Source organism: Moschus berezovskii, chromosome 10 (genome assembly GCF_049115385.1).
Source record: "Moschus berezovskii isolate FMDL1 chromosome 10, NW_MosBer_1.0, whole genome shotgun sequence".
Lineage (NCBI taxonomy): Eukaryota > Metazoa > Chordata > Mammalia > Artiodactyla > Moschidae > Moschus > Moschus berezovskii.
This window is the reverse complement of record NC_142469.1, coordinates 21,748,599-21,770,674: the sequence shown is the minus strand read 5'-3', so window position 1 is coordinate 21,770,674 and position 22,076 is coordinate 21,748,599. Positions and strand designations below refer to the sequence as shown.

Below are 22,076 nucleotides of genomic sequence, written 5' to 3'. Positions count from 1 at the left end.
ATATGGAGCAGCCACCAGTGTGGACTTGGCCTACTTCAGACCAGTTCCTGCTTGGAAATCACAGGTAAGACAAGAGGCCTTGTGGTTCACAGAGGAAAACCTCATCAGATGAGGATAAACACTTCATAAAATGCCCGGGCAGAAGTAACTGCAGACCTAGTACAGGCACAACTATTAACAAAATCAGATGCTAAATAAGCAAAATGCCACTGAATCTATGTGAGCTGGATTGACAAATAAGGCCGTTCTACTACAAAGTATTACTTCAGAGAAACAACAGACAAAGCATGCTAACTTCCAGGTGAAAAAGTATCTGTTATTTGAATAACAAGGGAAGGCGGAAGATGCTTAAATTCTGCATATTCTGTTTCACTGATAATTCGAAAAACTCCAAATACAATGAAAGGCATACAGAAGATCAGGGGCATTACTTAAATTTCTGCCAGTTACTTTTCCACTGAGTGGTTACCTTTCAACTTGCTACAGAATATTAACATTTTGTCTGCACTACATTTTACACATAAAACTTCAAAATTATTTCTGCTACAAAATCTTACAAGCCTAATTAGAGACAATAATTTAAGTATCAAGCCAAGAACCGGCTTTGAAAATCGACTGTGTGTAAGATCGCACTGGATCAAGCACTGAGGGAGGGCACAAAAGCAACTGAGCCTTTGTTCTCCGTGTGACTTATTAATTAAAAGAGGAACGAGGACGTTTAGACCTGCGCTTTGAAGCCATCAGAACCAGCCTGCTCTGGAAGCATTCTTTATCTTGTTTATGTCAAAACACAAAACTTGGCCGATGCGGTCTGAATGAATTAAAAACACACAGGCAGTATTTCTCTCTGACTCTGAGAGCAATGGGAGAGACCAAAGAGAAGAAAAATTATCACATATTTACCATGAAATAACTGACGATGTGAAAGGGTAGATCCATGGGCGCTGAAAGCAGCTGCCTGCCTCAGAAGCCCGTCCACAGCACACACCCAGCGAGCACTCTAATCCATTAAACACAGATTCGGTCTTTACAATAACTTTAAGAAGTGTTTATAAGCAATTTAATTCTTTAAATTCCAGAAATGCGGTCCCTAAAACAGGAGGTTCAACTGAAAATGCAACAATTTACGTGCAGCAAAAGAAACGGAATAATGTCCATCCTCCTGAATGAGGGCTGTGTCTCCATTTTTCATTTAGGAATTCATACAGCTTCACTTGTTATTCAGGTTAACCGGTTTGCCTCTTAAAGCCACTCGGAATACAATGCAAGCACCTGTGTTGATGGGGGTACATGTGCGACAGACCTCACAATTCAGTGTGTCTTGTTGCCTGCACCATGCTAGCGTTCATCAACAACAATCAATTTCTTCTTAGCCATGTTACACTATACTTTTTGAAGGATTGGTATAATGCAATCAGAACTTAAGGATTTCCACTGGCTTCTAGAATACAGTCTATTGGTTCTCCTATGCAATATTTCCCCTACAATATATCTCCAAAATGACTTGAAACAGCTATAAGAGACATTTTCCCCTGCAAAAATGGGGGGGTTCCTTGGACAACTGTACATCTTATACACAGGAAATATGGCACATATACAGGATATGGCATACAGGATGCTAATGAGGAAGAAGGGGGCAGGATGGAGTGAAGAGGAGAAGGGATAGAAAGGGAAGAGAGAAGATCCAGAAGAAAAATCTACAAAACTCATTCCTTGGATTCCTATTATGTTTACAGATATACTTCACTGAACGGCACGGAATAGCATGAAACATGGCTGCTAGTGTCAGTTTAGTTCAGTTCAGTCGCTCAGTCGTGTCCAACTCTTTGTGACCCCATGACCTGCAGCACGCCAGGCCTCCCTGTCCATCACCAACTCCCGGAGTTCACTCAAACCCATGTCTATTGAGTTGGTGATGCCATCCAACCATCTCATCCTCTGCTGTCTCCTTCTGCCCTCAATCTTTCCCAGCATCAGGGTCTTTTCCAATGAGTCAGTTCTACGCATCAGGTGGCCAAAGGATTGGAGTTTCAGCTTCAACATCAGTCCCTCCAATGAACATCCAGGACTGATCTCCTTTAGGATGGACTGGTTGGATCTCCTTGCAGTCCAAGGGACTCTCAAGAGTCTTCTCCAGCACCACAGTTCAAAAGCATCAATTCTTCGGCGATCAGCCCTCTTCACAGTCCAACTCTCACATCCATACATGACCACTGGAAAAACCATAGCCTTGACTAGAAGGACCTTGGTTGGCCAAGTAATGTCTCCGCATTTTAATATGCTATCTAGGTTGGTCAAACTTTCCTTCCAAGGAGTAAGCGTCTTTTAATTTCCTGGCTGCAATCAGCATCTGCAGTGATTTTGGAGCCCCCAAAAATAAAGTCTGACACTGTTTCCACTGTTTCCCCATCTATTTCCCATGAAGTGATAGGACCAGATGCCATGATCTTTGTTTTCTGAATGTTGAGCTTCAAGCCAAACTTTTCACTCTCCTCTTTCACTTTCATCAAGAGGCTTTTGAGTTCCTCTTCACTTTCTGCCATAAGGGTGGTGTCATCTGCATAGCTGAGGTTATTGATATTTCTCCCGGCAATCTTGATTCCAGCTTGTGCTTCTTCCAGCCCAGCGTTCCTCATGATGTACTCTGCATAGAAGTTAAATAAGCAGGGTGACAATATACAGCCTTGACGTACTCCTTTTCCTATTTGGAACCAGTCTGTTGCTGTTAATGTTACTATTTTATCTTTGGTTTGTTTTCTCTACATTTTACTACCTGCCTCAGCTCAGTCAGGCTCTGAAAGAACACTTCCTCAGTTCTCTGGTGACTGAGAGCCAAATATCATCAGCTGGTATTAAGGAATCTTTCAGAGTCTTGTCCACAACTTCCTTGATGTGTGACAATCAGATAGCTTGGACCCCTTTCTGGAGAGATCTCATTATGCTCTCTGAACACACATTTCACGTTTCTGTGTTCAATTCAGTGGTTTCAGTGGTTCTCAAACTTCAGTTTTCATCGGAATCACAGGGCCACAATATTAAGCCACAATATTCCATTAACGTCCCCACTCCAAACTACAGTCCACAGCTCTCCACCCAGATTCTCTTCACTGGACACTGAACTTATCTTTAAAAAAAATTAATTTTAGAATGTTTAGTATCCAAGTATTAAATCCAGAATCCTTGAGGTAACATCATCTTTCTAACAGAATCCTGAAAACCCGAAGCAGGGTATTCAAAAAACACAAAACCTGTTAAAAAAAAAAGAAAAACTAAATATAACCCTAAATGTAAAGACAAGATTAACATCTGCTACAGGTTAAACTATTCCAAACACATTACAATGAGCAATGACCTAGGAATACACCCGTACTTTGAGCATTTTTAGCTTTTGTTCCCCAGGGGGGCCGTCGCCATCGCCCTCTTCACTTCCTCTGTTCTGATTCCAAGCACGGCTCTCTCAGAGGAGAAGCCCTGTTCCTCACCGTACTGTGTGGGTCCCCTCCCTAGGAGGCTGGATATCACTCTCTGATCCTCCTCCCATCACCACAGGGGTCCGGGCAATCTCCAGAAATGGCAGATCAGTAAGGCCACTTTGTTCCACATATGAACACTCACGTAAAACCCTCTCTAAATATGTTCATTCAGTAAATGTCACCAAAGATACGTCACCCCTCCCTGCGAGGAACTGTGCTAATCTAGGAATACAGAGGTGATGAGAAAAGACACTCCCTGGAAGCATGGAGTGCTTGCCCGGCGGAGAAGACAGGCTGATTCAACCATTTTCATTTTGTTCACGAACTCTGTGAACAGCGCAGGATATTATCAGGATCCCCAGCAGGAGAATCTGATCTAGTCTTGGAAGGCAGTTGACGGAGGCAGAAGAGATTTTAAACCTACGTCAGCAGAGAAGAAGACTGTATCACACAACCAGACCAAAAGGAGACCAAAAGGAACGCATCCTCCAGAGAGAAACAACCTGCATAAAAGCTTGGGGCTGAGAGAGAACACGGTGGATGCAAGTTAAGTTGAAGAAAGTTCATGCATCACAGAGCAGAACAAGGAGGGCATGGTGGTGAGGGGCTGGGCTGGGCTGGAAGCAAGTACCGCACTGCGGAGAGGCGCAGGGTCCACGGTGCGGATGGGACTTCACCCGAAAGTGAGTGAGAGGCCCTGACACGGGCTGCGACGTGCGCTTGAACACAGCAAGGCTGCGACTACAGACGTGGAGTCCGGTTGGGGATTTTCAGACAAAACCGAGGCACTGCTGCTATGGATGCAGCGGAGGGGAGTCTCTGAGATGCCCAGCAAGTAGAGACGCCCCACGAGGGCACTGCCTGGACATGCCGGATGCTACCCTGAAACCCAGCACAGGTTGCACCACGCAGTGAGACTGGAGCCTGGCTCAGGGAGGACTGATGGTCCCCACTGAGAACACTGCGCTGAAGAATGCCCGGCTGCCCCACCCAAGCCCAGCCTTGGAAACTCCTGGCTTCCTCAGGCTCAGCCCCGTGCCAGGACGTGGCGGATCCTCCTTACTATCTCCTCGGCTCCTCTCAGAGCTGGCTCCTCTGATGATAAGGAAGGTACTCACATTCCTAACTCATCACCTTGTCTCTGTGAAAGCCATTCAATATCCTGAGCTTTGTTCAGCCTTCACTTTAATATCTTTGTATGCTGACTGTCTCTAATATCTAAAGTTTAACTCAATTTTTATATATAATGAGTAAACCATTTCTAATGGACAATTATAAATGTATTTCAAAATATTTTCCAGGCTTTCCTCAGACTCCTCAAAATTATTCAGGCCACATTCTCTGCTGTTTATATACATTACGCCTCTGTGTTTTAAATCACCTGCAATTTGAGGCAAACTCCCATTCTAACTATATTTGACAGTTTATATTACAAGAGCTTATGTGAAGAAGGAAATGCTTAGGCCTTCATTTTCTGTGCTCTTTCAGCATCTGTAACACAGGGAGGGCCCCAGCGTACAAATGCTGAGCCCACAACTGCATCTGCAAGTCTGGTATTTGCTGGGTCTCTCCGGTATGTGGTCTGCAACCAGGCGAGAAGGAAGGGACGGGGCAGAGGCTGGGCAGACAGGGCCAGCAGAGAGGCAGCCAGCAGCCAAGACGAGCCCCAGACTGCATGCCCTGCTGACATCCGGCCCCTGCTCTGAGGCTTCATCAGCATGACGAGTCCAGCTGAGAACCTCTGCCTGGATGCAGACTTACAGGAAACAAGACGTGGGGTCTGCTTGGGGGAGGCAGCAGGTGGTGAGGGTTTGCTCCTCCAGGTGTGAAGCAGTAAGGGGGGTTAGACTAACTTGAGCAAAGTCAGCAAGAAGGACAAGGAGGCTCCAGAAGCCATCTGTCTGGGCCAGTTGTTTCCCAGGACCCACAGCCAGAAAGAGCCAAATTCAACATAAACGGACAGCTGCCCTGCCCACCATGCTCCCCAGCCCCAAGCATGTGACACTGAAGCCACAGACGCCACGTACATGCGTGCTCGGTCCTGGCTGACTCTTTGCCACCCGACGGACTGTAGTCCTCCAGGCTCCTCTGTCCGTGGGATTCTCCAGGCAAGAATACTGGAGTGGGTTGCCATTTCCTCCTCCAGGGGATCTTCCCAACCCAGGGATCAGACCCAGGGTCTCCTGCATTGACAGGCGGTTTCCTTACCACTGAGTCCTCTGGGAAGCAATGAGCATTTGTTAAATAAACAGATACACAATGAGTTTATTTGGTTTGATTTTCTCCTATGTTCTTTTTACTCTGGCTTGTTGTTAGTCCAGTAACCTATGTATCGTTTATGAAGATACCGAGTACTTAAACTTTAGGAGAAAAAGCATACACCTCACAGGGTGTCCATCTTCCTTCTTCCGAGCAACTCTCCAGACTCCCCCTGCCTGCCCCACACTCAAACACACACACAAACACACTCTGATTTTAGATCTACATCTGCTCATTGAAGTCCTAGGCCACTGTTTCCACTAATAAGGTCCTGTGACTGTCAACACACTGCGTTCAAACCCTGGTCAACGTTTAAGAACAGCCACTAACGTCTTCCTATCTAGTCTCTATGCTCTGGGTCTCCCTCACCTACCTACTCAAGTCCCAACTAAATCCTTGCAACATCATAAGGCTATCATTTAACAGGAAGCTGTTGTATAGAACACAGTTTTTGTCTCTTTCTCATTTTCTCTCCTATAAACCAAGAAGATTCTTGGGGGAAAAAATGCAGCTCTTTAATTTGTTTGTTATCTCCCCCACTTCTCCACTCTTTAGGTTAGGATGAGCTCAGTTACAAGAAAGAGAATCCTAATATAATCTGCAACCCTATGGACTGATGCCCGCCAGGCTGCTTGCTCTGTCCATGGAAGTGACCATTGTTTATCTTTGAAAAATTCCTGATAAATTCACCCTAGAGTTGCTTTGGTTGCTCAGCAATGACGAGAAGGACCGAGACTCTTCTTATCCTCCTGCTTCATCCCCCTTACCATGCTGATGTAAATTTTTCAGTGTTGCCTCATGGCTGTAACGTGGCTGCCACAACTCAAGGCATCACATCTTCATATGGCAGCACCCACACGGGAAGCAAGTGGTTGATGTAAAAACATCTTAAAATTTATATCATTCATGGACTTCAATCTCTTTATACAAAGTGACAAATCTTTATCAAAAGCTCCAAAGATTCTCTTTTACTATCCATTGGTCCCTGTCCAACCTTAGGACCATACTGGCAAAACAAGTCTAAGCCTTTCACAGATGAACACACTCGGCATGGGTGCATGTCTGCCAAATCAAAACTGTAGTATTTTAGTAAGGAAGAAGGAACCAGGCTATTGTGTAGACAACTAAACTGTCTGCCACACATCACCTAGAAGGCTTTGAGAAATGTGACACTGGATATCCACATTTCTTTGGCCCATCCCCTCTCCCTCATCACCCTACCCTTCTACGATCATGGCATCTGATCCCATGCCATGGGACTTTATTTTGGGGGGCTTTATTTTTGGGAGCTTCAAAATCACTGCAGATGGTGACTGCGGCCATGAAATTAAAAGACATTTGCTCCTTGGAAGAAAAGCTATGACCAAACAGCATATTAAAAAACAGAGACATTACTTTGCCAACAAAGGTCTGTCTAGTCAAGGCTATGGTTTTTCCAGTGGTCATGTATGGATGTGAGAGGTGGACTATAAAGAAAGCTGAGCACCAAAGAATTGATGCTTTTGAACTGTGTGTGCTGTTGGAGAAGACTCTTGAGAGTCCCTTGGACCACAAGGAGATCCAACCAGCCCATCCTAAAGGAAATCAGCCCTGAATCGGACTGGAAGGACTGATGCTGAAGATGAAACTCCAATACTTTGGCCACCCGACACGAAGAACTGACCCACTGGAAAAGACCCTGATGCTTGTTAAAGATTGAAGGTGGGAGGAGAAGGAGATGACAGAGGACGAGATGGTCAGATGGCATCACCGGCTCAATGGAGATAAGTCTGAGTAAACTCCGGGAGTTAGTGATGGACAGGGAGGCCTGGTGTGCTGCAGTCCATGGGGTCGCAATGAGTCAGACACGACTGAGCGACTGAACTGAACCAAACTGATCCCCACTCCCTCCCTATCTCCCTACCCTTTTTTCCTCCCTTCCATCCTTCTGTTCTTCCTAACTTCCTTTAAGAACCTGTAGAAAAATAAATCAGAATAATGAAATACACAAGTTCTTTAAATACTGTATAAACCATATCATGGTTCCTTATTTGTTTACCATGACATTTCATCTCTGCCTTATTCAGTTCTGGTTTTCTCAGTTGCTTCAGCAACATCAGTCCCTCCAATGAACACCCAGGACTGATCTCCTTTAGGATGGACTGGTTGGATCTCCTTGCATCCAAGGGACTCAAGAGTCTTCTCCAACACCACTCTTCAAAAGCATCAATTCTTTGGATATTAGTTGAGAGTTTTCCTGAAGTTAGCTGGTACTCTGTTACCCACAGCAGGCAAGTTCACTACACCTAGGCATCCTAGCATGGCCACACTGTTTCCATGGCTCCTTTCCTCTGTCCACCCTGGAATGTTGGAACCTGCAGCCTCCCCATCAAAGGTCCACCCACCCTATAGCCTCATCCACAGTGACAAGGTCACAGTCACTTAGATACCAAAGGATCCTTGCTGTCAGTCTATATTTCCAGGCTGCTTATCCCCTCTGAGTTTTAGGACCCTACTTCTTTCCTTCTAGGTATATCTGCCTGGACTCAACCTTTTATCATATACCCTGATTTCTGTGTTCACTGTCTGGATTTAAAGCACTGAAATCAACTTAATGAATTAGAGACCTCAACTGCCCTCCACACCTCCAGCTGTCTTAACCCCCTTTGAACTCATTCACAGAAGTCTCAAGTGCTTATTCTGGAATCATTCATTTTAGTTCTGTAAAGCACAGATCTAGCCCGACTCCTCACTCTTCATGTGGCCTTAGGTAAACCCTTTCAGAACCTGCCTCCTTGCTTCCCATCACGGCCAGCACCAAAGCATCCTCTATGCTCCACTTCACTTGACAAACATGGATGAAGCTCCTGCTGTGAGTCAGGCTTTGGGGTGGGTATTAAGTAGAGGGTGCTGAGCAAATCAGAGACCCTCTACTCAGCAAAGCTGCACTCAAGTCAAGGAGATAAGGCAGGGACCACCTAAGCAAGTAAGTATATAACCAACAAGGGGGTGTTTGGGTTAAAAAATAACTGTGGGGGGATGCATGTAGAGTGGTCACTGAGCAACTATGGCTTAGAAAAAAGACCTCTATGAAGGGGAGAGGCAATCGTATGTCAAACACTTGATCACAGCAAAGATTCACTGCAAGCGGCGCCCACAGCGGTTAGTGGGAAGCCCAAGGTGACCAGAGCGCAGGCGCTATGCAGGGAAGCAGAGGTGACATCACGGCGACACCACCAGCCAAGCCGCCAGTGGGAATCTGGTGCGAGGCCCAACGGGAAGTCAGGAAAAGGCTTTTGGCAAAGGAGTAAGATGATCTTATTTATGTTTTCAACAAATCACCAAAATTAAGTTATACTATCACAATATGAGGGTCATCGCCTGAGTCAAGAAGGTGAAGGGATCTTGAGGAAGGAGGTGCCCACGTGCTCTGGTCTGTCCCACGGGGTCCCCGTTTTCCCTGCTGTTCTCAGGTCATTCTTACGGCCCCCCTTTCACTCTCTCATAGGGGTCTTAAGGGAACCACCCTGGCCAACTCACTGCAGGGATATTCCTCAGGCTGACACCCCGAGTCTTTCCAAACCTGCTCCCCATCAAATCTCCACCTCACAGTGTCCTGGGCTCTGGAATACAAAACTAGCCTGCTGGAAGGGACATGGATTATCCCTGCTTCCCTGGCTCCTGTTCCTACCTCTGACCACAGGCTCTGATCACCTCACTATCAGACAGACCCTTGAGGGCCCAGACCCGAGAAGCCTCTTCAGGAACCAGAAAAACGAATGGCTTCCTTCTCTGCACTTTCTCTATGGTAACATTCATCACAACTAGGCTTGTTATCTTAGGTCTGCTTTCTCTGCAAGAATGGTCGGTACTTCATGGGAAAGGCAGTAGCTTTCCTGTGTATTTCTGGGTCCTTGCCACCCACTGCACAGCTGGTTCAGAGCTGGGACTTGATACAGGACTTCTGGATGAATTATGCAATGTAAAAGCAACATATAATACAGAGTAAGATATAAGGATGAACAACACGATTTTAAAATTAATTTCTCCAGGAGGCTTAAAGCAGTATTGCCTTCATCTCTAGACAATTTTCAGTCTCCAACTTCAGCTTCATCCATTAGAAAGTGACAACAAGCTATTTTTTTTTTTTACTTTTAATAAATGACTAGAAGCAAAAAATCTTTATAGTGCAAGAAGAAGTCTAATTTTAGGAAACTGAACAACTTGAGTGTTTTGGTAATGAGTTTCTAAGTAACTGTGAAGCTGACATAAAACAGATTGACACATCCCTAAATTACATCCACTCACCACTCTTAAATGATCCTGAAAAAATCCTGCTCAGGAGAAGTTTCTGACGTAATTGTAGAACTTCAGCTTCCAAGGCTTCGACTTTTGATCTCCACCTTGATTCCTGCCCAGACACCATCCTCGCAAGATGCTCTGTGTATTCTCTGCTGCTTTTGTCTGCTGGTTTGGAGCGGATAATTGCCAAGGCCAGGGCCAGCTTTGAAGTTCTCAGATACCATGCTTGATTATCCATCTTGTTTTTTGTCTCTGTCACATAATTTAAAAAAAAAAAAAGTTACAGAAGTTCCTTTTAACTTTTACAGTACATTCCAATTGCTCAAAATTGATTGCATGGAATAACACTAATTAATAAGTTTACAATGGAAGCCATCTAGCAGAACAATTTCTCAAGAAGTGAAGGCAGTGTGAAAAAAATTATACAGAAGAAAAATGCAAACACATGCACATTAAGTGTATTAAGATTCGAAGCAGTAGATCCAGATAACCTGACAAATTCTTGGACTGCAGAAAAACAGAGATTAATTCATTTAGTGGTTTCTAACCAGAGACACACATAAGAATCTCTGAGGGAGCTTTACACTCACACACACACACACACACACACAAATGCCTGGTCTCATCCCTCCAAAATTCTGATTCAGCAAATCTTGGATAAGACTGAGGCTTTTATATATTATAGAGAGTTCTCTGAGTAATCAGAACCACTAACTTAAATCGTTCATTTAAATTTAAACCCTTCTCCCCTGTAATCCATCCTAAGTCCTGAAATCCATGCTTCCCAAGTCTGCATTCCTTTACCTCCTGTTTGTGTCTCTAACCAGGCCCCTCCAATCCATATTAAGAACAGTCTTGCAAATATTTGCACCATTTAAGCTATGACTCTGCTTTGAATCCGCACCTCCAAAGATTCCAACTGCCACCGTGAACAAACTTTTCCAAACCAGCACTGGACCACAGTCTGACCGTCAAGAGGACAACACGACACTGCCTTCAGTGGCTCAATGCCATCACCCTTCTGAATCCCTGTGGGCCTCCACCATGAGTTACTGAGTTTCACGGTCCTGCACATAAAAGGTACGACATTAACATTTTTAATCAAGGGTTGAAGAGGTTGAAAAGTCCAGAAAATTCAGGACTTTAACTGCCACATCTACCTACTAACACAATGCCATATTCCACATCTCAGACTTTGTTCCCTTCGGTTTCTCAAGGCTATCCTTCCACTATGGTTGGATCGCAGTCATACAGATAGATGCACACAGTCCCAGGCCATTCCATTCACATCTCTGCTCCTGAATTTTCCCAAATTATGACGCTCCAACTCTTACAGCTGCCAAGGTCCTGCGTACACCTTTCAAAGAACAGTGTATATACCTCATATCCAGTGTATATACCTCATATCCAGTCTTACCAGATGTATGCCCATCCTCTACAATGATTACCTATCTGATATCCTACAAATTTTTACTGACAATATACAATCTAACAGGTAGCATAATGCTGTTTTATTCTAATCAGAGATGAATACAAGAATGTATATATATGTATATGTATATATAAAATACAATGTATATTATAGGATTATTTATAACATTTAAAATTGGACAATCAAATAGTTAAGTAAATAATGGCATATTGTACAAATAATTACATATCCATTCAGTATTGGATTTTTAGAAATATTTTGATTATTAGCACATGGTGTTTACAATGTACTGAGCCCCGAAGAATTGATGCTTTTGAACTGTGGTGCTAGAGAAGACTCCTGAGAGTCCTTTGGGCTGCAAGGAGATCCAACCAGTCCATCCTAAAGGAGCTCAGTCCCGGGTGTTCATTTGTAGGACTGATGTTGAAGCTGAAACTCCAATACTTTGGCCACCTGATGCGAAGAGCTGACTCGCTGAAAAAGACTTTGATGTTGGGAAAGATTGACGGCAGGAGGAGAAGGGGACGACAGAGGATGAGATGGCTGGATGGCATCACCGACTCAATGGATATGGGTTTGAGTGAAGTCCGGGAGTTGGTGATGGACAGGGAGGCCTGGCATGCTGTGGTTCATGGGGGTCGCAAAGAGTTGGACACGACTGAGCAACTGAACTGAACCAAACTGAGGGGAAAAAACAGTGAGTTTATGAAATTATATGTATAACAGGTTGCTCTTAATTCTGTGTAAAATTGGAAAATACAAAAATTAAACAGGACTCCTCTCTACTGGGGAATTATTACTGATTTTTCCATATTTCTCTAAATTTTCCTGAATTTCTACACTGAATACATATCAAATTGTAATCAGAAAAACATTTCTAAAAGATGGATTTCTAAGAGCAAAGTACAGCTGCCATTTTCCCAACCTTCTAGCTAAGTTGTGTAATGCACCACAGATTAGCTGCTGTTAAGATGGACACACTAATGAGAGCTGTGGCCCCGCTTACTCAGCCCTGGCATCACCATCTCACTCGGCTGCCACGTCCTCCATCCACTGTGCTGTCCACGGCAAGCAGGAGACCATGCCTCTCAGCGCTTCCCAAAGGCTCCCTGGGCAGAGCACGCACAGGTGTGGACCCCACTCCCTAAGGCAGGCTGACACTTACACACAACAGTACTGATCACAGGAATAATAATAATAAGTGACCTGTGTAAAGTGTTTCTGTTAGAAAAGAATCTGACATTCAACTATGTATCATGGGAATCCTGACCAAAAACATATATATATATCAGCTTATTAGTATAAGAAGACAAAGTTCTCCGGATAATAAAAACACAGCAAACTCCTGTCTTTTTGTGGAGATATTTAATCAATTGATTTAAGCAAGCTCAAGCTGATTAATTAAATGTTCTGATTTTTAAGTTATCTGATGAGATGTTAAAGGGCTTCCCTGGTGGCTCAGATGGTAACAGATCTGCCTGCAATGCAAGAGACCTTGGTTCAATCCCTGACTCAGGAAGATCCCCTGGAGAAGGAAATGGCTGCCCACTCCAGTATTCTTGCCTGGAGAATTCCATGGACAGAGGAGCCCTGCCGGTTACAGTAAATGGAGTCGCAAAGAGTCGGACACGACTGAGCAGCTAACGCTTTCACTTTCATGCGATGGTAATAGTCTTAAAACCATGCTGAGTATCAGTCAACAAAAAAAGATCAAATTACAAAGGCTTCCTGGATCATATGTATACCACGGTCATTTTTCTAAACATTAATCAGAATGAAATGTACCACAAATAAGCAGAATACAGTTCCCAATAGGTATCTTTGGTACAGACTTCCATGGTAGAAATAACATTCAAAACGCACACAAACTACAACTTATATCCAAACAGAGAAGGCTTTTTTTAATAAACCCCTTCCTTACGTCTTTAATTTTTATATGTGTATATTATAAACACATGCTTCTTTATTTCAGATTAGCATTCCTATCCTCAAAGTGCTATTTGCAAGGTGAAGGCAATTCTATTTCCCTTAAAATTTCATGGAGAAAAAGATAAGCTTCCTAGATATATCCTCTGTTTAATTGAGAAAAGAATTAGTAGTTAACTTTCAGAAAGTCTTTTGAACATTCATTTTACGTGCAAATAATTACAGTAAATAATTAAAATGAACACTTAATGTTCCCCAATACTAAATACCCAAAAAGGTATTTAGTATCACTGAATTCTTAATAGCTTAAAATACAAAATTTTAACAATCTTTTTAGAATAGCACATTTGATCAAATGGGCTTTCTTTTCTTGCATTTGGGAACAGTCCTTACCATATTCTAGCAGTTTTTATCTACCTGTATCTGCTACCCCCATTTTCCCCTACTGAACTTAAATCTGTTATCAACTAACCAATTCTCCATACTGTCAAAGCTGTTTTGAATTATAATCCTGAATTCTGAAGTTGGTTCACCTCCAAGATCACTGATGAAAATTCCATGAAGCAAAGAGCCCCAGGTCACTCATATATAAGAATAACTAGAGAACAATTCAGGAAAATATTTTCCTAATAGGTACACAACATCTTCAAAACATTTATTCCCCTTTAGCTCAGCAGTGCAAGTTCTAAAATTTTATCTTGAAGAAATGACCAGAACTACTGTACAACAAAACTTTATGCCCCTAGATAATCTTACAGGATTATTCATAACTACCAAAAAGACAAAACCAAACTTGTCACTAGCCTGAATATATACACAATAGAAACACATTAATTAAACTATCACATATTATAAAATTTAATTGAAAATGTTGAGAAAATTTTAAAGTATGGGAAGGTATTCCCCACATGCTAAGTTCAAAAGATAGTGTTAACTACTATATGCCCAAAACCACAAGCGGATAATACCTCACACCTGTCAGAATCCCTGTCATCAAAAAGAGCCCAAACAACAGATGTTGGCTGATGGGTGGGAAAAGGCAACCCTTGTACACTGTTGGTGGTAATGTAAATTTGTACAGTCACTGTGGAACAGTATGGAAGTGTCTCAAAAAACTAAAAACAGAACTACCATGTGACCCAGCAATTCCACTCCCCGGTATATATCCAAGAGCAAGAACAGTAATTTGAAAAGGCACATGCACCCCCATGTTTATAGCATCATTATTGTAATACCCAAGATACATGGAAAGCATCCTACTTGTCCAAGCAATGAATGGATAAAGAAGATGTGGTGTGTGTGTGTCTCTATGCGTGTGTGTGTGTGTGTATGTATATATATATATATAAAACATGGTATATTCAGTTCAGTTCAGTTCAGTCGCTCAGTTGTGTCCGATTCTTTGCCACCCCATGAATCACAGCACACCAGGCCTCCCTGTCCATCACCAACTCCCGGAGTTCACTCAAACTCATGTCCATAGACTCGGTGATGCCATCCAGCCATCTCATTCTCTGTCGTCCCCGTCTCCTCCCACCCCCAATCCCTCCCAGCATCAGAGTCTTTTCCAGTGAGTCAACTCGTCGCATGAGGTGGCCATTACTCAGCCATAAAAAAGAAAGAAATTTGCCATTTGCAGCAGCATGGATGGACTTGGAAGGCACCGTGCTAAGTGAAGGAAGTCAAAGACAAATGCTGCATGACATTGCTCACATGTGGACTCTAAAAAGGACAACAAAACAGTGACTATAACAGAAAAGATGCACACTCACAGATGGAGAGAACAAAGTGGTGTGTGCGCACCCCCTGGCAGGAGGCAGAGTATGGGTGGGGACAAGACTCCTGGGTATCAGACAGGCTCGAGGACGCATTGTACGACACAGGGGGTATGGCCAACATTCTGCAGTAACTGTAAATAGAATGTACCTTTAAAAATTGTATAAAAATAAGTACACTTTTCAGAAATTAAAAAAAGACTAAATGCAATAAAATTAGGGAAAGAAGAATGAAATCACACACATTGAACATGCTCAGAAATGTGTAACTCTCCAAGTGTTTTCAGAATTGAGGAAACATGGCCAAAGGATGAAAATTCTGCCTCCTGGGTTTTCTAGTCTCCCCTCCTAACCAGTCTTGACCAAATTCTATTAATGAAATCGAGTCCCCCTGAAACCGCATTCCCTACTTAGTTTTTACTAATCTCTATCCAAATCTTTATTCCCTTTCTGGTGCACTCTGACCTCAATCCTGTGATAACTGAACAATAACTAACCAGAGTCAGAGGACAAAGAGTGTTATTGCCAATAACACTGTTAATATATTCAAATTCCCTAATAGGTATGATCATTAACGTACAAACTCAGGTTGTTTCTCCTAACAGGCCTCTAAGCCATGGACCACTTGGCCAGATAACCACAAACCAGAGACATCCTGACCTCTGAAACTATTATTAAGGATTAAGAAATGTCACAAGACATTTCTCTAAAGACATACAGATAGATAATAAAACACATGAAAAGATGCTCAACATCACTCATTATCAGAGAAATGCAAATCAAAACCACAATGAGGTACCATCTCACACCAGTCAGAATGGCTGTCATCACAAAGCCTACAAACAGTAAATGCTGGAGAGGGTGTGGAGAAAAGGGAACCCTCTTACACTCTTGGTGGGAATGCAAACTAGTATAGCCACTATGGAGAACAATGTGGAGATTCCTTAAAAAACTGGATAGAACTGCCTTATGACCCAGCAATCTCACTGCTGGGCATACACACCGAGGAAACCAGAATTGAAAGAGACACATGTACTCCAATGTTCATTGCAGCACTGCTTATAATAGCCAGGACATGGAAGCAACCTAGATGTCCATCTGCAGACAAACGGATAAGAAAGCTGTGGTACATATACACAATGGAGTATTACTCAGCAATTAAAAAGAATACATTTGAATCAGTTCTAATGAGGTGGATGAAACTGGAACCTATTTTACAAAGTGAAGTAAGTCAGAAAGAAAAACACCAATACAGTATATTAATGCATATATATATGGAATTTAGAAAGATGGTAATGATGACCCTATATGTGAGGCAGCAAAAGGGACACAGAGGTAACGAATAGACTACTGGACTCGGTGGGAGAAGGCGAGGGTGGGATGATTTGAGAGAATAGCATTGAAATATGTATATTACCACATGTGAAATAGATGACCAGTGCAAGTCTGATGCATGAAGCAGCGCACTCAAAGCCAGTGCACTGGGACAACCCAGAGGGAAGGGATGAGGAGGGAGGTGGAAGGGGGGTTCAGGACGGGGGCATGCATGTGTGCCCGTGGCTGATCCATGTCAATGTGTGGCAGGGGCCACCACAGTGTTGTGAAGTTAAGTCCTCCAATTAAAATCAACAAATAAATTTTTAAAAAATAAAATGATAAAGAAAAACTAAAAAGGAAAGAAATGTCATAAGATAATGATTAATCCCAGACGTTTGTTCTTCCCCTTTAAAAAGTCCTTAACTCAAAAGACCAGGGCTTCCTTGTGGCTCAGCAGTAAAGAATCTGCCTGCCAACGCAGGGGATATGGGTTTGGACAATCCCCTGGAGAAAGAAAAGGCAACCTATTCCAGTCTTCTTGCCTGGGAAGTCCCATGGACACAGGAGCCTGGTGGGCTACAGTCATGGGGCCACAAAGAGTTGGACACAACTTAGCGACTAAACAACACTCAAAGACCAAGCTAGAATGGGTCTGACGCTTGCCTCCCACTCCCTTGCCTGGCATCCTGCAGTAAATGCTGTGCTTCTGTCACAACCTGGGGTCAGTAGACTGGGTTTGCTGTACATCAGCTGAATAGGCTCAAATTTTGTTTGGCAGCATTTAGCCTGTGGACCTCAGATCCTTCCATGTCTGCAAGCAGATGCATGCCCCCTCATCAGATGTGTTCTGTGTTCCTTCTAATTCAAAACACACACTGGGTTTGGAAGCAGGGGGCAGGGTAAGACTCCCAGTAAGAGTAGGCAGCAGGGTACTTGCCCCTGTATTCCCAGTGCTACAATCTGCACCCGGCTCACAGTAGGCCCTCTACCGAGTACCTGACAGAGTGGACGAGTGCATGGATATACCAGTGCAGATCAGACAGTCACGGAGAGCTGCCTGGCCAGCAGTTCAGTAAGTCTGTCAACCACATACTAGGGAGAACAGTGCTGGATGGAGATCGGTTCAGGAGGGGAACTTAGTTAACCTGAAGGTCACATCTGTCTCTTCACTTTATGAGGCATCTTTCTCAACTGCACCCAATGAGTCTACTCCCTCTAAACTTATGTCATGCAACAGTATACCCTTAAGCTTTCCCCAATATAATTCTTGAGTAAAGAAAATACAAGATAAAATCTAGTTTATACACAGGATTATGTCAGAGGGTAAGCTGTAAGGAAGAAAACCATGTATTTTATCTCATGTGAACCCTTCCCTTCCCAAAAACTGAAAAACACTGGATGAATGCTCCCCAAATGACTGAACTGAATACAGTAAGACAAGATCTGGATGCTGCAAGAAGATCCCAAGGACCAGAATGCAACATACATTTATCAACTACCAGTCTGGGGACAGCTGAGCTATGGCCATGCCAGAACAGTAAATCATTACAAGACTTTTTCAACAGGTTCAGCAAAGTTTGGACAACGTTTAACATGCAATTTTTAGATCAGATCCAGCTGGCAAATTCCCTAATTATTGTTATAGTTTCAGTACATACTGTACTGTGAAGTGTTCTACAGAATAACATCACGTGAAATTTTACAGAGAAGAATCAGGAGTTACTCAAGATCTCCAATCTCTCCACTTTAATTATTAATAGGGCCTTTGAAAGCCTTCTCAGCAGAGTCTGTGTAAAAAAAGAGACTTGGAAAGATAAAAGAATACTTACCTTTTTTTTTCTTTCGGCTTCATTCCCATCATAACAGGCCACCTATCTGTAATTTTCCTGCTGTTGAAGGACTTAACTAAACATAGACTTAAATTGTCTACAGAGTTTCTTACCATGGTTTTCTTTTCATGTAACCACCCAACTCTCAACTTTTCCTTCCGCAATGCCTCTTTTTTGGCATAGGAAAGATTCCCTCTGAACTCTGGCAAGGACTACTGCTCACAGGGAAAGTGCAAAACACACTTTGTAAGTCAGCAAAAAGCACACTGATTCAGAAACGCAGAGCTATGCATACTGTGCACAGTCAGTAATCATCTTCCATTATGTGAATCCAGAGAAGGAAAGGGGACCTGATACCTACTATTAACACGTATTTAGAAAATAAATGAGAAGAATTATGTTTTTCCTAGATATACTATTTCAAACACTTTATAAAGACACAATCCTTATCACAAAACAATCATATTGTTCTGTTAGAAAATCTGATAAGCTACATAATTCACATTCACAAACTGCACAAATTTGGACTCTTTGTCAGGCTGTATTCTGGAAGTGGAAAAAGTCACATGTCATCAAATGAGGAAGACTGTAGGATGGAGCCAGCACCCGAGGAAACACCAGGAGAGACAAGTGAGAGAGAGTCAACCAGTGTTAGGAGAGGGGAGCTTCTGGGGCCAGACGAACCCAGGGCTGAGCTTCAAGGAAAACGGAAGACTAGACTGGGCAGATGGTGGGCACGGAGTCCTCTGGAAAAGGCCCTAAGCAGACAAGCCCCCTTTCGTAAATGGCACACCTGGAAATAAGATGTGTTTTCTAACTACTATCGTGTCCCACCATCTTAGACTTCACTACTGTGTGCTCCTGAGGTAAGAACTCAAGGAAGCACGAGCAGTCGCACAGAAACATCTTCTTTAAGGATCATTTTTAACACTGAAGCAGCGCCCTAATTCCCATCTGTCTCACTCACAGAAGCCTCACCAAGGAGACCGCCGCAGATTTCAGAGCGCATCTGACGAGGCTTCATGGCCTCTCACAGGGCCTCATTTCACAAGTCTTTTCTTTATCAGGTAGAAAGTTCTTTTACTTTCTACTTAAAATTGCATTTAAAACAGATTAGAGGCCCACTTTTTCACTAGCCTGGAACAGCCTACAAAAGACGAGGACCATGTCACAGATACTAAGCACTTTGATTCCAGACATCCTCTAGCAGGTGATGTTCTTTGCGCTTTTATCCCCTTTAAACTCAGCCCCTCAAATGGATGCAATTATGTTCTGCGTTTTCCAAGACTCCTTTAAATGTGTTATCATATTTTGATAATTTTAAAAAATAAAGAAGTTTAAAAAAAGAATAAAGACAGAATTTTAATCTAAAACAAACAAACAAACAAACAACTCTGCACCTCAACTTGCTGAAGCAACAAACCCAAGTCATGTGGCCCGTGCTGCAGGGCCCCTAACTAACTAAGGAGTACTAGAAGCAGCAGCAGCAGGCCATTCCAAAGACCAGCATGCTACCCTCCAGGGGAACAAAAGACAGAACAAGGCACATGCCTCGAGGTACCAGGTGATGGATGGGGCAGGAACTGGTCCCAAGCTTTCCTTCCACCACTGTATCCAATACTACCTTTACCCATGTAGCAGGCACCGTTCCAGGTCAAAAGTGTCAGCAATCCTGTGACCTAACAACTATATTGTCTGATTTTCCCAGGCAACTACACCAAACTCTCCAAACTCCCTGTTTCTTTTGCCCATCAGAACCTGCCTTCATTTTTAAAATTTAGACCTGACCAATCTGAGATCCACCAACCCAAAGTCGTGATAGCTAACACTTGGCCTCATGGTGACAACATGACCAGGTCTGAACCTCAGTGCCCATGAGAAGTATAGGCAGAATAGTAGTTATCTTTTTTATTTTTTTAAGTAATACCATTTGTATTAAGAATTTCAAGAATCTTTTTTATCATGCTATGCTGAAGTCAATAAAACATCTTCTATTGAAAGTAATATCAATCTACTATCAATAGAAGCTAGACTTATTAACGGCTTCATCAGGGTTCAGTTTTACTCTGGGGAAATCAAGTAAAGTCATTTGTTTAAAATGATAGGAAATTCTCAAAAGTAGCTCAAGATATAAAATAAATGTAGATCTTTAACTCGTGATTTCTCAATCTAAATCTATTTGTCCTTTCAATTACGGCAAGAAAACTGTTACGATTTGGGTTTTACTCCCTTACTAATTTTACTCAAATAAAGACAATAAAAGAAGATCATTAATTTACACATATATTTCGCAACTTATCTCAAAGTAAAACTTTTTTTTAGATGCTCCACCTAAGTTATTTAATTTGTATCTGAAGAGCTAAATTGAAAATATGAAGGTTAAAGCAATAGGAAAAGGAGTATGTCAAGGTTGAACACTGTGACCCTGCTTATTTAACTTATATGCAGAGTACATCATGAGAAATGCTGGGCTGGAGGAAGCACAAGCTGGAATCAAGATTGCCAGGAGAAATATCCATAACCTCAGATATGCAGATGACACCACCCTTACGGCAGAAAGTGAAGAAGAACTAAAGAGCCTCTTGATGAAAGTGAAAGAGGAGAGTGAAAAGGTTGGCTTAAAGCTCAACATTCAGAAAACAAAGATCATGGCATCTGGTCCCATCATTTCATGGCAAATAGATGGGGCAACAGTGGAAACAGTGGCTGACTATTTTCTGGGGCTCCAAAACCACTGCAGATGGTGATTGCAGCCATGAAATTAAAAAACGCTTACTCCTTGGAAGGAAAGTTATGAACAACCTTGATAGTATATTAAAAAGCAGAGACATCACTTTGCCAACAAAGGTCCATCTAGTCAAGGCTATGGTTTTTCCAGTGGTCATGCAGGGATGTGAGAGTTGGACTATAAAGAAAGGTGAGCACCGAAGAATTGATGCTTTTGAACTGTGGTGTTGGAGAAGACTCTTGAGAGTCCCTTGGACTGCAAGGAGATCCAACCAGTCCATCCTAAAGGAGATCGTTCCTGGATGTTCATTGGAAGGACTGATGCTAAAGCTGAAACTCCAATACTTTGGCCACCTGATGCAAAGAGCTGACTCATTGAAAAAGACTGTGATGCTGGGAAAGATTGAGGGCTGGAGGAGAAGGAGACAACAGAGGATGAGATGGCTGGATGGCATCATCAACTCGATGGGCATGGGTTTGGGTGGACTCCAGGAGCTGGTGATGGACAGGGAGCCTGGCATGCTGCAGTTCATGGGGTCGCAAAGAGTCGGATACGACTGAGTGACTGAACTGAACTGTTTTCAAACAAATATAGGTTGAAAATAACTGAAAATGCAAACAGTACACATAAGAAATCTGGAATGGGTAAGTTAATGCAGACAAACTTCATGACAAGAAAATGTTACCAGAGATGTAGAGGAATACTTCATAATGATTTTGAAAGGTCAATTAATCATGAAGATTAACAATCCGAAATCTGTAGCAAACAAAAGCGGTAACCAAAATTCCAAGTACATGAAGCAAAAATTATAAGAAGGATAGACAAATTCACAATCATATGCAAAGATTTTAACACACTTCTTTCAGTTAATTGACAGAACAACTAGACCTTGAATAAGATGATGATTATATAAAAGATTGAAAAACTACTACCACCATCTTGAACTCACTGGCATTTACAGAAGATTATGACTTATAAATGCAGATGTATGCATTTTCTTTTCAAACTCTCATGGGACAATCGATAAGACAAATCATATGCTGAGATAAAATAATT

The 22,076-nt window shown here is 42.6% G+C and overlaps 1 protein-coding gene across 1 annotated transcript in view; it reads right to left on the bottom strand.

Annotated features, from left to right (window-relative positions):
- Positions 1 to 22,076, bottom strand: part of MEI4 (meiotic double-stranded break formation protein 4) — a 252,811-nt gene that overhangs the window by 192,532 nt on the left and 38,203 nt on the right. The window contains exon 3 of the mRNA XM_055433321.2: positions 10,020 to 10,265. Within this exon, the coding sequence (XP_055289296.2) occupies positions 10,020 to 10,265 (246 nt within the window). The remainder of the gene's footprint in view (positions 1 to 10,019; positions 10,266 to 22,076) is intronic.